This window comes from Rhinoderma darwinii, chromosome 9 (assembly GCF_050947455.1).
Source record: "Rhinoderma darwinii isolate aRhiDar2 chromosome 9, aRhiDar2.hap1, whole genome shotgun sequence".
NCBI classification, from domain to species: Eukaryota; Metazoa; Chordata; class Amphibia; order Anura; family Rhinodermatidae; genus Rhinoderma; species Rhinoderma darwinii.
Window position 1 is genome coordinate 13601355 of NC_134695.1, and position 18562 is coordinate 13619916.

Below are 18562 nucleotides of genomic sequence, written 5' to 3' on the forward strand. Positions count from 1 at the left end.
GTTGACACGGCGTGTATTTGCCGCTGTTTTTTTGCGCATTTTACGTGCCAAAAACCACATAAAAAATGCTTTATTACACTTTTCATTTACATAATTGGTAAAGTGTGCTGCTAGTACATACAACGCACTTTTTTTACACGCGTTTTAAAAAAACGCGTTGTGTAAATAAAGAAGTGCCGAGTCACTACCTTTCCACGTAAAATGTGCCAAATGTTCCCATAGTCAATGGGAGTCCTAATTATGCGCCAAAAAGCGCACACAAAATGAGTAAAAAAACACGCGAAAAAAGCGTCAAATGCTTGATTAAGCTTCCCATTTACATTAATGGGAAAGCAAGCGTTTTTAAAAAACGTGTGGCGTAATAAAGAAGCGTTGGATTAAATATTTTAAGCATAAAATGCTCCAAATTATCCCAGAGCCAGTGGGAGTCCTAACTACGCGGCCAAAAACTTGCAAAAAGCGCACACAAAAACTGCAACACAAAAAAATGCAAATAAAAAGGAAGTGTGCATGGCCCCATAGAAATAAATGGGTCAGTGTGCTATCCGTTAAAAAAAACAGCTAGCACACTGAAGCATTTCACTGAAGTGTGCTTGAGTCCTAACTTTATTTTTTTTGTAGGTTTCGCTGGATTTATTGGACTACGTTGTAGATTCGATGGACTACTGCGATGATCTACGGTTTTTGTTTAAATAAAATGGTTAGCGAGGATTGTGTAGGGGAGTTTTTATTTCAATAAAAATATTTTCTTATGACTGTGTTTTTTTAATACTTTATTACCACCTTAGTAATGCCAGTTGTCTGTTTGACTACATCCATTACTAACGCGGGGCCTAATGTTAGCCAGTAAAAAGGCTAATATTTACCCCCATTATTACCCCGGTACCTACAGCCACCAGGGGTATTGGGAAGAGTCGGTTACGATCCAGTACACGACCATCTGTAGCGATGGTCGGGCACTAGGGCGAAAGAGCCAAAAACTGTGACTTTTCCCACCCTGGTAACGCTAGGCGGCTGCTGCTGTATTGTCTCTGGCAGGATATAAAAAATGGGGGGGACCCCCACGTCATTTTTTAATAATTTTGTTTTTGTTTTTAAAAAGAACGCATGGTCCCCCCCCCCGTTTTCATAACCAGCCTGATACACCACAGCAGCAGCAGGCTAGCTTTACCAGGGTAGGAAGGCCCACGGTTTCTGGCCCTTTCTCAGGCTAATAATACCAGCCTGCGGCCGCCCCAGTGCCCGGCCGTCACAGCAAATGGTCGGGTACAGGATCGGACCTGGCTCTTCCCGATACCCCTGGCGGCGGTGCGTAGTGGGGTAATAATGGGGGGTTAGTGCTAGCTTTTTACTGGCTAATACTAAGCCCCGCCTCAGTAATGGACGTCGTCAAACAGACAACTGGCATTACTAAGGTGGTAATAAAAGTATTGAAAAAAACACAGAGACATAAGAAAATATTGTTATTGAAATAAAAACTCCCCCACACAATCCTCTCTAACCATTTTATTAAAAACAAAAAACAAAAAAAGTAGATAATCGCAGTAGTCCAACGAATCCACGATGTAGTCCAATATGTCCAGCGGAACCTAAAAACCAAAAAAATAAAGTTAGTAATATGAAAAATATAAATACTTATACTCACCTACAGCGACTTCTATCTTCTCCCCACAATAAATACTAGAGGTCCCTACAAGCACCCTGCATGCACCCCCCCCCCCATACACACACGGCCACGCAAACCATCACACAACCCCACCCACAAGTACCCTGCACACAACCCCGCCACAGACACCATCCCCACACACACACGCCCCCATCGGACAACCCCCCCACAGCTCTGAATCGCGTGCGCACACACACACACAGCTCTGCCACACACACGCGCGCACATACACAGCTCTGCCACATGCACGCTCGCACACGCACAGCTCTGAATCGCGCGCGCGCACACACAGCTCTGCCACACGCAAGCACAAACAGCACTGCCACGGACACACAGCTCTGCCATATGCACACACAGCTCTGCCACACACAGTGCTATGTAAACACACACAGCTCTGTTACGCACGCGCGTGCGCGCACACAGGTCTGCTACACACACACAGCTCTGTTACACACACACACACACACACACTTACAGCAGGTGTGGGGGGGTTTGCAAGGGGGGTCGCGAGGGGGGGCTACGAGAGAGAGACAGACACACACACCTTAACTGCAGTGCGGCCGGTCTTCAAAATGGCGCCGGCTTTCCCCCTACAAACCAGCTTCTATGCTGGATCGCTCTGAACCGCGACTGCGCAGTACAGAGTGAGATAGCAGAAGCACAGGACGTAAGGAACGGGTCCCGTTCGTTTTGTCCTATGCCCTGTAGCTGACGTATTCCTTCTCTGTATGTGTCGTTAAAGAGGCTCTGTCACCACATTATAAGTGGCCTATATTGTACATAATGTGATCGGCGCTGTAATGTAGATTACAGCAGTGTTTTTTATTTAGAAAAACGATCATTTTTGACGGAGTTATGACCTATATTAGCTTTATGCTAATGAGTTTCTCAATGGACAACTGGGCGTATTTTACTATATGACCAAGTGGGCGTTGTACAGAGGAGTGTATGACGCTGACTAATCAGTGTCATACACTTCTCTCCATTCATTTACATTGCAGAAAGTGATATAGCTATATCGCTATGTGCAGTCAAATAAACACACTATAACGCTACTCATGTGTCATGACAATGAATATACATTACCTCCAGCCGGGACATGATGTGCATTCATTCCACTGACCACTTCTGTAGCATCTCTGTGAGTTACAGCACAGCACAGCGAGCTCTCGCAGTGAATGACAGTTTACAGCGTAATCTCGCGAGACTACGCCTGCTATGCTGTAACTCACAGAGACGCTACAGAAGTGGTCAGGAGAATGAATACACATCACGTCCTGGCTGGAAGTAATATATATTCATTGTCTTGACACATGAGTAACGTTATAGTGTGTTTATGTGACTGCACATAGCGATATAGCTATATAGCTATTTGCAGTGTAAATGAATGGAGAGAAGTGTATGACTCTGATTGGTCAGCGTCATACACTCCTCTGTACATCACCCACCTGGTCATATAGTAAAACACGCCCAGTTGTCCATTGGGAAACTCATTAGCATAAAGCTAATATAGGTCATAACTCCGTCAAAAATTATAGTTTTTCTAAATAAAAAACACTGTTGTAATCTACATTACAGCGCCGATCATATTATGTACAATATAGGCCACTTATAATGTGGTGACAGAGCCTTTTTAAGAGACACATATACAGATGAAATAAAACATGGCAGCCCCAGTAAAGTAAGAAAGTGTTAACAAAAAAATAAATAAAGTCAATATAATATTTTATTAAATAAAAACAGATACATTTATTAAAAAAAAAAAATTCATGACACCTTCCCTTTAATTCTCTACAGTTCCCACTATTGCACCACAAAATATCACTCTTGACACAAATGCACATATGGTTTAATAGTGGACTATGCGAGTGACATTCTGATTTGCTGAACCTTCAGACTGACCACAGACATTAGATGTCAGTCAACAACTATCACCCCTGACTTCCTCATTTCCATGAATACTTATCTCAGCTGAACACAAATGTTATTTCAACAGAGCTGACCACAAACATTAGACAGCTGTCGGCCAATAGCTATTACCCCAGACTCCGCCATTTACATCTACGTTTAACTCAGGTGAACGCACACGTAAGGCTCACATGTATTTGTCGTAGGTATACGTCTGGAGTATTTTCCAACATATACCTCTGATGTATGCCACTGTATAGTCATATGTGGCATACTATAGCCATTGGTCACAATGTTAAAAATTAAAGTATGTCGCACGGAATAATTATTTTTTTTTGCGGTGGCCCACTGTATAGGAAAGTGCACTATTCTGCGTTGTTCTATACAGTGAAAACAAAAAAGGTATGCTGGCACATATCACCCCAACGAAGGCCAAAAGAACACTCTTTTGACCTCTATTGGGTGAATAGTGGCCTATGGCATATGCCAAACAGGTTTACATAACGTGATGTGAGCATAGCCTTATTTAGTAAAAGAGGGTGGAAATTAGTCGCTGCCAGACATCTCTGGCACGTCCTATGCCTAGGAGGAACAAAGGGTCTGACAGGTCTTACATAATCTTACCTATTGTATATGGGAGGTCTGGCAGTCCCTATAAATATCACAACGTCAAAATCTGCTGGCAAAAATCTAAGGCTGGCCATGCCCATTAGATAAATGTTAGAAGACCCCAATGATTTTGTTGAAATCTGTCAAGAAACGAATCTGTATTTGTTCACCTAGACAGCCACCCAACATGTGCTGCCCAGTCCTTTGTTCCCTTAGGAGATAAGCACCACCATAAGTGTCAGGAAGCAGCTTGTCCCTTTGGCAGTAAACATACATACTCGGATGATGTGCATGTGCATGTTAGGGAGTCTGCTATCTTCTGTGTATAACCAGCTTGTTGACTCAGACTGATTCATATCTTGAGGAATAAATGGAGAAGATAATTTTTTTAAAGATAATTTTTCTAAAAGAGATGAATACACATCATTCAGCATGCTGTACACCTATGATACCAAATAGAAGAGATTTTCTAGCGCTCTGTGATTATGAGTTCCATAACATTTCAGGACCTCCAGTAAGATGTAAGCTCTGCAGTTTTGCATTATACAGAATGTTCTGGAAATCTTCTGCCCTGAGTGTCACACACCAGTGAAGGAGCTGAGGTCAGGTCTACAGCTGGGTGTGAGATTCGGGGGGCAATTCAGGCATTCCTGGAACTAGCAAAAAGAGGCTGGAAGCTGCCAGATCTAACTAGTTCCAGCTGCTTGCTACTTATAAAAAGTGGGTGATAGTAAGGGGGTAGATTCACACAAGAGATTGAGGCCACACACAGTGACGATGCCACCTCTAATGAACAGCACCAGTCTGGAATTAAACTCAACTTCCTTCAAGCAGAGAAAACGACTAGGTAAGAGTATGGCAAACTGACAAGGTGTATGACTAGTGGGTGTAAAATGGGTTAAAGTCATATTAGTTTAATAATATTTTTACATACTGCACATGGTCTCGAGAACAATCATATCATTTTCATTGTGTTCATGTTTCTGTTAGGATTTATTTTTGTACTTGTGTATGTTTACACACTCTAGTTATTGGTTGTGGTGATTGGAAGATGAAAGAAATAAAAAATGAAAACGTGAACATTTTCAAAACTTTTCGTTTGATGGCCAATGACTGGCAAAAATGGAATTTTAGGCCGATCGTCTACAGAAATTGAGTGTGTATGGCGTGATCAGCTTACTACGACTGATTGATCACCAATTTACTGAAGCATATTTTGATTTTTCCTACATATTGTTTTAAAATATGTCATTGATGTGCCAGTTCAGTCCGACGGGTTCATTACATACACCCTACAGCACTAAATCACTGCTACTTGTTTAGGAAACTTATCACTTGCAATCGGAATTATGTTTTCTTTTAAACATGATTTTTGCCCTGGGCTTTGTAACTTTCCATCTGTGATTTGTCACAATTACCTTCCATTATTTGCGTGTCTGTTTTTCTATCTATCTGGCCGATGTCCATGTTACCCCAACTACGGACTTGGGGACAATGTCTCTGACCACTGCTATAGCTACATTCAGATTCCTAAAGGAATTATGGGGCAGATTTTTTTGCCTGCAAAAAACTATGTGTGAACTTTCCCTTAAAGAGGCTCTGTCACCAGATTATAAATGCCCTATATCCTACATAATCTGATTGGCGCTGTAATGTAGATAACAGCAGTGGTTTTTATTTTGAAAAACGATCATTTTTGAGCAAGTTATGAGCTAGTTTAGATTTATGCTAATGAGTTTCTCAATGGACAACTGGGCGTGTTTTTACTTTTTACCAACTGGGTGTTGTACAGAGGAGTGTATGAGGCTGACCAATCAGTGACTAATCAGTGTCCTACACTTCTCATTGTTCCAGCCTAGCATGATCCACAGCACAGTGTGATTGTGCAGTGAAAGAAGCTGGGCTGGAACAATGAGAAGTGCAGGAAGCTGATTGATCACTGATTGGTCAGCCTCATACACTTCTCTTCACAACGCACAGTTGGAAAAAAGTAAAAACACGCCCAGTTGTCCATTGAGAAACTCATTAGCATAAATCTAAACTAGCTCATAACTTGCTCAAAAATGATCGTTTTTCAAAATAAAAACCACTGCTGTTATCTACATTACAGCGCCAATCAGATTATGTAGGAGATAGGGCACTTATAATCTGGTGACAGAGCCTCTTTAAAGAAGACCTTTCCCCTCTCCAGACATGTTTCTATTAGTAAATACTTGTATTCCCCATGAAATAACAATTCTGGAGCATCTTTTCTTAGAACTCTGCATTGTGCCATTGACAACTGGGTGTTTCCCTTGTCAAAGGGGTGTGTCCCTACACAGTCTCACTCTGTCAGCACTGATTGGACATGGTAAGGACACACCCCCAATTGATAACACCCAGTTGTAAATTGAATTAAAAAATCAGCAGGAGGATTAACAAAGAAACGGCACAGCGTAGAGTTAGGCTAGATTCCCATGTAGCGTAAACGCTGCAGAATTTCCGCAACGGAATTCTGTGCGTAAATTCTGCATTGTTTACAGTAGCAGTAAAGTCAATGAGATTTAGAAAATCTCATGCCCATGCTGCGGAAAAAAAAAACCACTGCGTAAACGTTAATAACTTGACCTGCGGTGCGGAATTTAATTCCGCAGCATGTCAATTTATGCTGCGTTTTTGTTCATTTTCCGTTGCGGGTTTTTTCCGATTGCAAGACAAAACAAGCGTTGCGACTTTTGCCGCGTAATGACAGCATTTACGCCGCAAAAATCGCAACGTTGGAAAAAAAAAATCTTACTTACCCGGAACGCTCTCCTTCTTCCTGCAGTCCGGCCTCCTGGGATGACGTTGCATCCCATATGACCGCTGCAGCCAATCACAGGCTACAGCTTCACATGGCCTGCAACGTCATCCAGGGAGGCCGGAGCGGACATCAGGAGGGAGGGGGCAAGTATAAACAATATGGTGCGATTTTTCGGACGGAATGTCCTGCGGGTTCCAGGTCGGACACGCTGCGTGATTTTTATGCAGCATATCCGTCCTGTGGGAACCCAGCCTTATAAGAAAAGATGCTCCAGAATTGTTATTTCATTGGGGAATACAAGTATTTACTAAAATAAACATGTCAAGAGAGGTGAACGGTACTCTTTAACAGGGTTTGCTAGTCTGACACATAAGAAATCTGTTATTAAAAATGGGCATATTTTTAAAGGACTCTACTATAGCAGCATCCTTACCTCCTCCACACACATCCAAAGTACTCACCACTACCTCCCACACACTGCCATCACAAACACAAGTCAATAGTCTATGATATCGCAGTGTTGCTGCTAGACCGGCTGTGAAGAAAAATGTGATAAAGTTTATACTCACATAAAAGATATAATGCTCTCTATCAGTGATGATGAGGCTGCCATGTTTTATATTTAGTGTTTGTAGGAAGTAAAATGCTTATTATTAAGGAGATATCCAAGCCTTTTATTTTTTTATTCTTTTTGTAGACAGTCGCATACATGAGGTTAATAGAGTGAAGAGCAGATACCCCTGCAAGATACTGGTAACATGTTTTTTAATGCATTTTAACCTTTATTTGAAGTCATGATTGTATTCTAAGCATAACTAGAGTATAATGCAAAGTCTATATGTTTCACTTTTTTGGTTTTGGCACTTAGGAACTATTAAGGCTATGTTCACACGGGGTATTTTGCAGGAGGAATATCTGCCTCAAAATTCCGTTTGGAAGTTTGAGGCAGATATTCCTCTCCCTGCACGCGGATTTTCGCGGCGTTTTTCGCGCTGTTTTTCGCCCGCGGCCATTGAGCGCCGTGGGCATAAAACAGCGCGAAATACGCTTTCTCTGCCTCCCATTGAAGTCAATGGGAGGTCAGAGGCGGAAGCGCCCGAAGATAGGGCATGTCGCTTCTTTTTCCCGCGAGGCAGTTTTACTGCTCGCGGGAAAAAGACGCCGACGCCTCCCATTGAAATCAATGGGAGGCACTTTCGGGCCGTTTTTGCCGAGTTTTGCGACGCAGTTTCCGCGTCAAAAAACTCGGCAAAATACCCCGTGTGAACATAGCCTAAGGCTCCCCGCACACACGACCATACCCGTAATCACGCTACGTGATTACGGGCACAGCTGGCCGCGGACAGCCACCCGCATTTGCGGGTCATGCTCCCATATAAAAGTATGGGAGCATTTTCCGTAAAAAGCATAGGACATGTCCTATCTTTTGTGGAGCCTTTCTATGGCACGGACACCTTCCCGTACATATACGAGAAGGTGTCTGTGGGCAATAGAAATGAATGGGTCCATAATTACAGTCCGTAATTACGGATGAATTCTCCGGTCGTGTGCATGGGGCTATAGGACTGTACCAAATGTACCCCTAATGATATATGCACATGTAGCAGAAAGTAACTTGGAAAGGTGGGTTTGGAGGCAGGACTATGTGACTCTTCAGGATAACGGCGGCACTGCCACATGACCCTCTAATGAGTAATTAGCATATAGTGTGCGTCGTTTTAAAAGTGGATTTTAAGAATTTTGCTGCATCTGAAAAAAACATACAAGGGAATGTTTGGTAATATTGTCAGGTCATGTATTACCGCATGGTGGCGGTTCAAGGGGTTAAAACTACCTGACAGATTCCCATTAAATATACAATGAATTGAGAACAATTCCATCTGCCCTGCAATTTTGTTATTATAAATATATCCTATATAAACTACAGATCCAAAACCAAGCTCTGACATATATACAGTACCACAACCAAGCTCAGTACATAAATACAGTACCACAACCAAGATCAGTACATAAATACAGCACTAGAACCAAGATAAATGCATATAGACAGCACCAGAACAAAGATCAGTACACAAATACAGCACTAGAACCAAGCTCTGACATATATAGAGCACCAGAAAAAAGCTCAGTACATATATACAGCACTAGAACCAAGCTCAGTACATAAATACAGCACTAGAACCAAGCCCATACATATAAACAGCACCAGAACCAACCTCAGTACATAAATACAGCACCAAAACCAATCTCAGTACATAAATACAGCACTAGAACCAAGCTCAGTACATATATACAGCACCAGAACCAAGCTCAGTACTTACATACAGCATCAGAACCAATATCAGTACATATATACAACACCAGGACAAATACAGCTCAATTTAGTGCAACCCCTGCCGTATAGGTTTGTACGGCGTAAAACTACAGCTCCCAGCATGGCCCGAACAATGGTGAGGATATGCTGGGAGATGCTGTTTCACAACAAAAAAAATCATATCATAATCATCTCGCTGCAGATCATACAGTGACTACAGTGATGATTAGAGGCAGAATAAACATTTACATTAAGTGACTCACCGGTGACATCTCAGATTCTAGTTCTTTTCTTCTCCCTCTGGTCCAGACATCTATGATGGATTTCTATTGGCCTTGACCCATTTCTGCAGTTTTCCGCTCAGATGTCTTCAGCTTCTCACTTTTAAAACATTTCTGCACCTACAAACAAAGTTAAAATTCTCAACACCTCTTGCACCTCTAACTATAATAGCGCCATACACGGTGTCCCTGATTATAATAGTACCATACACTGTCACACACACACACCGTGCCCCCTGTAGATAGTGTCCCCATAGCCACCGTGCTACCCTATGTCACGGTCACAGGGTATGTGGACCCACTAGGCGGCTCTGCCGTAGCGGGGTGGCAGCTGACCAGGTCACGGTCTACACGAAAGTCAATAGCAGATAGCAATGCTTGGGTACCTGAACTAGTCCAGACGTTGGCAGTGGCTTCAGCACGGATGGAGGCCTGTGCGGCAGGTAGCGCCAGACGTGGCGGGCAGTATCCGATGTAGCAGAAGACGCTGGACATGGCAGAAGACACTGGACGTGGCAGAAGACACTGGACGAGGCAGAAGACACTGGACGAGGCAGAAGACACTGGACGAGGCAGAAGACACTGGACGAGGCAGAAGACACTGGACGTGGCAGAAGACACTGGACGTGGCAAACGACACTGGACGTGGCAAACGACAGCAGGTGGAGTAGGTAGGCACAGGAACAAGAACAATACGGGATACAGGAACGGGTAACAGGGCATGGGTAACAACTGGAACGGGGAAACACTAAAAGGGACCATTTGCGAGACAAACTGGGATAGACTAACAATGCTCAGGCAAGGATTAGAAGGCCTGGGGCCTTCTTATAGACCAGGAAATCATGGCAGTTTCCTGAAATACTGCGGGAGCGTTACACAGTCCGAAGGGCATCACTAAGTATTCGTAGTGCCCATCGCGGCATGTCTTCCATTCGTCACCCTGGCGAATCCGGATTAGATTATAAGCCCCTCGCAGATCTAGCTTGGAAAAAATGTTGGCTCCTCGTATGCGATCAAACAGCTCGGATATAAGTGGCAATGGGTATTTGTTCTTGACCGTGATCTGGTTGAGACCACGGTAGTCAATGCAGGGTCGAAGTGATCCATCTCTCTTTTTAACTAAGAAGAAGCCTGCCCCAGCCGGGGAGGTAGATTTTCGAATAAAACCCCTCTCCAAGTTCTCCTTGATATAGACTGACATAGATAAAGTCTCTGGCAAGGAGAGGATATACTCGCCCATGGGGAAGAGAAGCATTAGGAACCAGTTCAATGGGACAGTCATAATTCCGATGTGGAGGCAACGTCTCAGCCTCTCGTTTGCAGAAGACATCCGCAAAACTGGCATACTGAGATGGTAGACCGGTGAGTGATTGAGGCAGAGGGGGCATAACAGGATGGACTTGTGACAGGCAATGGCTATGGCATCTGGAACCCCATTGAAGAATCTCTCCGGAATTCCAGTCAAGGACCGGGGCGTGTAGGCGGAGCCATGGCAGACCCAGCAGGATAGGATTGATAGCCTTAGGTAGTACCAGGAAGGTGATCTGTTCTGAGTGAAGAGCTCCGACCTGTAGTGTCAATGGCTCCGTGATGAGCATTATCGGATCGGGCAATGGTAGACCATTCACAGAGGCAACAGCCAGGGGTCTCTGAAGACAGACTGTGGGTAGACGTAAATGATTCACTAGATCCTGCTGGATGAAATTAGCAGCCGCTCCAGAGTCAAGATAGGCAGAGGAAGGATGTGACGTCTCTCCGGAGACGATGGCCCCTGTGGGGAGAGGTTTGGGAGAGGTTTTAACATTTGGAGACGTTCCACCTAGAGTTGCCTCTCCAACCAACCCTAGGTACTGGAGTTTCCCGGTTTCTGTGGGCATTGGCACACAAAATGACCCTTAAGGCCACAATACATACATAGTCCAGAGGAGCGTCTGCGCTGCTTCTCCTGTTCAGATAACCGGACTCTGTCCACCTGCATGGCTTCTTCAGGGAGCGCACTAGGGGAAGACAATAGTGGTCTCTGGACCGAGGGTGCTGGTCTGTGGGCCCGGCTCTCCTGTCAAACCTCTTGAGTGAGCTACCGGATTCTCATATCAACTCGGGGGGCTAACAGGATGAGAGCATCCAAGGTAGGAGGAAGGTCGCGGGCCGCCAGTTCGTCCTTGATGTGAGAGGACAGTCCCTGCCAGAAGGTTGCCACCAGTGCCTCATTGTTCCATGCCAGCTTGGCTGCTAGGGTACAGAAGGAGATAGCATACTCCCCTACTGTGGAGCCCTCTTGCTTGAGGGTCAACAGAGTGGCTGCGGCAGAGGATGTTCGACCCGGCTCCTCGAACACGGCACGAAAGGACTGCAGGTCCGAGGATACAGGTCCTTGTTGCTCCAAGATTGGGTTCGCCCATGCGAGGGCCTTGCCAGCGAGGAGGGAGATAATAAAAGCCACTTTGGCCTCCTCTGAGGGGAAGAGATTAGGCCGCAGCCTAAAATGAACCGTGCATTGATTAAGAAATCCTCTACATGCTCTGGGATCACCGTCGTAGCGAGGAGGAAGAGGCAGAGGAACTGTGGATCCGGAACAAACAGGAGGAGCAACGGGCAGTGGCACAGCAACAGCCTCAGGAGGAAGAACCGGGGGTCGAACAGTGAGTGGATCCAGGCGGACCAGGATAGAATTCACAGCCTCAAGGAGTTGATCCTGACGTGTGCGTAGGTCATGCATCTCTGTCTGTATCTTCTGGACTGCGGTCTTGGGCTGGCCAGCGGATTCCATGCCCTGAGCGTACTGTCACGGTCACAGGGTATGTGAACCCAGCTGACCAGGTCATGGTCTACACGAAATTCAATAGCAGATAGCAATGCTTGGGTACCTGAAGTAGTCCAGACGTTGACGGTGGCTTCAGCACGGATGGAGGCCGGTGCAGCAGGTAGCGCCAGACGTGGCGGGCAGTATCTGATGTAGCAGAAGAAGCGGGACGTGGCAGAAGACACTGGACGTGGCAGAAGACACTGGATGTGGCAGAAGACACTGGACGTGGCAGAAGACACTGGACGTGGTAACTGACACTGGACGTGGCAAACGACAGCAAGTGCAGTAGACACGACTCCAACACTGGTAGGCACAGGAATAAGAACAATACGGGATACAGGAACGGGTAACAGGGCACGGGTAACAACTGAAACGGGGAAACACTAAGGGACCATTTGCGAGACAAACTGGGATAGACTAACAACGCTCAGGCAAGGATCAGAAGGCCTGGGGCCTTCTTATAGACCAGGAAATCATGGCAGTTGATGATGATGACGATTTCCTTTGTGTGAGCGCTGGCCCTTTAAGGCCGGGCACGAGCGTGCACGCGCACCCTGTGGGACACAGCAGAACTGAGCGGTACACCCTATATATAGCTTCCCCTATAGGTAGTGCTCCATGTATAGCCCACCTCTGTAGACAGTGCCCTACATATAGCCACCCTGTTGCTAGTACCCCACAGGTAACCCACCCCTGTATACAGTGTCCCATATATATCCCACCCCTATAGAAAGTGCCCCAAAAAAGCTCCCCTATAGATAGTACTCTACGTATAGCCCACCCCTGTATAGTGTCTCACATATAGCTCCCCCTGTATATAGTGCCCCACATATAGACCACCCTGCAGATAGTGCCCCACATATAGACCCCCCTGTAGATAGTGGCCCACATATAGACCCCCCTGTATATAGTGGCTCACATCCCCACATATAGACCCCCTGTAGATTTTGGGGATGGGGGCACATACAGACCACCTCTGTAACTAGTGCCCCACATCCCCACATATAGACCCCCCTGTATGTAGTGGCCCACATATAGACTACCCCCCTGTAGATAGAGCCCCCACTATAGATAATGCCATTAACAGTTTTATGAGAGAGGAAAAAAAACTTGACGTCATTGCGCCGCTAGCCAATCAGCGTCATTGTAAGGCGCTGAATGGTCGTGCCATTCAGCGCTAGTGCATGTAGTATTTGGCTGTCGCTAGCAACGGGGCCCCCTCCGGTGCTAGCGACGCCTACAGGCATGAGAGGGCCCGGCCCATACTTGTTGGAGGCTCGGCGGGGCGGGCCCCATAGTAGCGGCGCTACTGCTGTAGCAGCCATAATGGCTGCTAGCAGCGCCAACGTGCATATGGGGGGGGTGTGTCAGCTGGCGGCACGGGCCCCCTCAAGCCGCGGGCCCCGTAGCGGCTGCTACGGCTGCTACCGTGGTTGTTATGCCACTGCTAACAATTACAGGCAGGGAATAAGTGATGAGATGGCCAAGCGTTGCTCAGCAGTTTCCGTAACTCCCATAGAATAGAATGGAGAGTCCCCGCCTAGAATCGGCGGCCATAGCTAGGACTCGCATCTATCACAAATTTATGGCATATCTTGTGGCTATGCCATAAATGTCTGAGATCGGAATAACCCTTTAAGCTTTATTTATTGAAGCCCGGGACACCGCTTGTATATATGGTATGCTGGGTTTCCACATTGCCATCACAACACTGTCCATTTTATGTATTAAGCACAATGATCATACTAATATTATACTATAAAGGAAATTTACTTCTCTTTTCTTTAGGTTATAGTGGAGAGAAGTCATCGGGAAAAATTGCTACCTCAACTTCAGAAAATCAAATTTCTTGTGCCCCCAGAAATCACAATGGGGCAATTTGTCAGTATGATAAGGTAAGAAGAGTTGTAAGAAGTACATAGAAAATGGCACATTGAAGTAGCAGACTGAGTAGTTATATACAGCACTCTGCTCTTTCCGTAACTCCCACAAGCACGGCCAACTCTCGTTGAAGTGTTTGGTGGATGTTGCCGTTAAGAACAGGGGTAGTCGATCAGTGATCTCTATTCTCCCGATAGGTGAGGCTCCCAAAAGTGGGACTTACACCTATCAGGTATTTATGGTATATCCTATGGATGTCATAAACAGGGGTGAACCTAGCCCCTTTGTTGCCTGAGGCGAACTATAAAAAGACGCCCCCCCCCCCAAATCTATCCGAGTTTTTGTCATTACTAGCTTTACACAACAAACATGCAAAATATAAAAAAAATTAAATAGGAAAACATTTCTTGTTTATTTGTTAAAGTACTGTTTAATGTATAGAAAAGATTTAAAGAATTCTACTTACTGTATTACTTTAGTATCATAGATCAGCAACGCAGCATTATCACTGAAAATGGTTTAACACATCTTCTATGCCCCCTTTTTATTACATAATTGACTTATGATTTTTAACGGAGTTCAGTGGCCCGGCGTGGACGGCCTGACGCAGTGATGTCATCGTGCCAGGCAGTTGACGTCATCAGCGTGCTCCCGATCTCTTGTAGGCCTCAGGCCTAAACCAGGCTGTGGCCTACAAGAGCAAATGGCGGAGCAGGGAGCCAATGGCCAGGGGTTGGCTGGCAAATTTTAATCTGGGGGGCAAGCACACAGCCCTGGCCCAAGAGTAGCGGCCCATTCTGGGGGCACTGGGCAATTGGCGCGTTTGCCCCCCTAACACCGCTACGGAAGAACTCTGCTACCTGTCAACGGAAAAATCATCCGCCAGGAAGAAAAACGTTTCTTGATGGCGGAGTACAAGAAAGCCTAACATGGGAATTAGACTTTCTTGTACTCCGCCATGGGGAATAATTTTTTCCTCTGGCGGATGACTTTTCAGTTGATAGGTAGCAGAGTTACATGAAGGGGAATTATTTTTCCTTGACCTATAGTTTCTGTTGTGGCAATTTTTTTATTTTTTTTATTTTTATACTGCTAACTTTTTTTTGGTAGGTTCCGCTGGACCATTTGGACTACATCGTAGATTCATTGGACTACTTAGATGATCTACTTTTTAAAAAAATAAAAAAATAAAATGGTGAAACAGGGTTGCATGAGGGAGATTTGATCTCAATAATTTTTATTTTCTTATGTCTGTTTTTTTTAATACTTTATTATGGCCTTAGTAATGGCTGCTGTCTGATTGACAGGGTTTAATTACTAAGGCTGGAGCTTAGCATTAGCCAGTAACAAGGCTATCACTAACCCCTATTATTGCCCCGGTACCCACTGCTGCCAGGGATACCAGGAAGAGCCGAGTACGATCCAGTACCTGACCATCTGAAACGACGGTTAGGCAGCGGGGCGACCGCAGGCTTGTATTATCAGGCTGGGAAGGGCCAAAAACCATGGCCCTTCCCACCCTGGTAATGCTAGGCTGCTGCTGCTTTATTGTATCTGGCTCGTTATGACAAATAGGGTGAACCCCACGTCATTTTTTAAAAATAAATAATTTAAAAAAATTACGTGAGATCCCCTTTATTTTTCATAACCAGACAGGTACAATAAAGCAGCAGCAGCCTAAGTGCTCGGGTGAGCAGTGTGCCACTTCAATTCGGTTTGGCTTTCCTTGGAGCAGTGTACAGGCTCAATAGAAAGTCTATGAGTCCGGACACCACTCACTCGGCTGAAAGTCGATCATAAATGAAGCGGCACAGCGCTTACCCGAGCCCTTCTGCTGCTTCGTTATAGCGATTGGTGGGGGTCTCAGTGCTCGGTCCCCCACCGATTAAAACTTCTTTTTTTTTTTTTAAATCTGTTTTTTATTTTCATATTCAAACAATACATACATATAGAAATAGAAGAATAGTGCCCATGTGCAACATGGGTATTACAAACATCACAAGATTAATAGCATTGAACAGCTGTACATTGTCTCATAAAACATCTTGCGGATATATGGTAGTACATATTCATATCAAGACAAATTGAGGGCACCCCACCGATTAAAACTTCTGACATGTCACTATGATATGATAAAAGTTTAGCTACAGTTTAAAGGCTATGTACACCTTTAAAAGACATATACATATATATATATATATATATATATATATATATATATATATATAATATCTATCAATGCGATTGGTGCAAGTTTTAATACATTTTTATTGAAAATTATTGTTATTTCTTTAGATACAGCTGCTTTGTATCCTGTAAACAGAGCAGCTGTATATAGCGCTGAGACCTGAATCCATTAGGTCGCCTATTATCGATCACATCTAAGTTATGAACTTAGATGTGATCGGTAACAGCTTGATCCTGCAGGACCCGCAATCACTGAATCAGTCAGTCCCGCTGACCTGACGGATACAGGATTCAGCGCTATATACAGCTGATCTGTATACAGGATACAATGCAGCTGTATCTCAAAAAGTACAAATTATTTTTAATAAAGAGTAATTCGAAAGTTGCACCAATCACACTGAACCCCCCCTCCTTGCAGTATAATAACCACTGAGGGTGCTATGGGGGGATTATGGATTATACTGCAAGGAGAATACTGACTCTGACTGCTGTGGGGGAGTGCTGTGGGGGGAGCTATACTGCACTCAGCTTCCTGCCCCCACTATTTTAAGTGATGGGGGGGGGTTGTCTGAGCATGTTACTGACAGCTGAGGGCTCTATGGGGCATAATAATCCCCCCCATAGAGCCCTCACTAATTACTATACTGCAAGGTGGGGGTCTGGGCGTTTAACTGACTGCTAAGGGCTCTAAGGGGACGGATTCCCCTTAGAGTCCTCAGCAGTCATTCAGATGCTCAGACCCCGATAACCTTGCAGTATGGTAGCTAGTGACGACTCTATGGGGAAGATTATTCCCCCCTATAGAGCCATCGCCTGTTAGTAAGATTCTCAGACCGCCCCTTGTAGAATTCGCCGCCCTTCAGCGTTGGCCAATCACTTTTGAATTAGCGGGGGCAGGTTTATGGGGAAGGAATATACTGCGCTCAACTTCCTGCCCCTACTAATTTAAAAGAGGCCGGCCAACGCTGGGCATTGGGAGTATACTGCAAGGGGGGGTCTGGGCGGTTTACTGACAGCAGAGGGCTCTATAGGGGGGAATTAGGACTAGTTACTATACTGCAAGGTTAGGGGGTCTGAGCATCTGAATGACTGCTCTAAAGGGGGGGCAGAATTCCCCTCCTATAGAGACCTCTGCAGTAAGTCAGACGCTCAGACCCCCCCTATCCTTCCATTATAGTGATGTGAGGGCTCTATGGGGTGGATTATTTCAGCCCCATAGAGCCCTTGACTGTCAGTAAAATGCACACACGCTGTGTGTCTGTGCACTGCCAGAAGCTGGGTGGTAACGAAGAGAAGTGGATGATGCTGATTCGTCAGCATCATACACTTCTATTCACAACGCCCAGCTAGTAAAACAAGTAAAAACGCCCAGAGGTACACACACAATACACGCCCAGTTGGACATAACTTTAAACATGCCCAGTTGTACATAAGAAAGGCTAATTTGCATAAATATAAAAATAGTCATAACTTGGCCAAAAATGCTCGTTTTTTTTAAAAAAAACAACGTTACTGTTATCTACATTGCAGCGCCGATCTGCTGCAATAGGAGATAGGGGTTTGAAAATCTGGTGACAGAGCCTCTTTAAGACAGGAACGTACCTCGTGCTTCTCGTCACTTCTCCTCTACCTTCGACCGCACCTCCTGCATACCTGCTCCTCTCTGGCGGCGCGTGCTGCATACAGCGTCAGAGAGGAGGAGGAGTGGCACGTCTGCTAAGTCTGCATGCCCCCTCCCCCGGTCCAGTCCATCCCTGGCTGAAAATGCTGCCCCCCATTTTCGGGCAGGCCTCATGCACACAAACTTATTTTTTCCCTCCCGTAAATACTGGCGTAAATACGGGTCCTTGGTCACACATATTCGACCTGCATTTACGGGCACGTTTTCGCTGCAAAATTGCACTGCACTAATCGGCAGCCCCTTCTCTCTATCAGTGCAGGATAGAGAGAAGGGGCAGCCCTTTCCGAGGTAAAAGTAAAAGAAATTCATACTTACCCGGCCGTTGCCTTGGTGACGCGTCCCTCTCTTGCCATCCAGCTCGACCTCCCTGGATGACGCGGCAGTCCATGTGACCGCTGCAGCCTGTGATTGGCCTGTGATTGGCTGCAGCGGTCACATGGGCTGAAA

General features: G+C 45.3%; 1 protein-coding gene across 1 annotated transcript in view; it reads left to right on the forward strand.

Moving 5' to 3' along the window:
* Positions 1 to 4960: 4960 nt before the first annotated feature.
* Positions 4961 to 18562, forward strand: part of LOC142660264 (microtubule-associated protein 1 light chain 3 gamma-like) — a 20624-nt gene continuing 7022 nt past the window's right edge. Inside the window, exons 1-3 of the mRNA XM_075836854.1 lie at positions 4961 to 5030; positions 7663 to 7718; positions 14155 to 14261. Coding sequence (XP_075692969.1) covers positions 4961 to 5030; positions 7663 to 7718; positions 14155 to 14261 — 233 coding nt within the window. The remainder of the gene's footprint in view (positions 5031 to 7662; positions 7719 to 14154; positions 14262 to 18562) is intronic.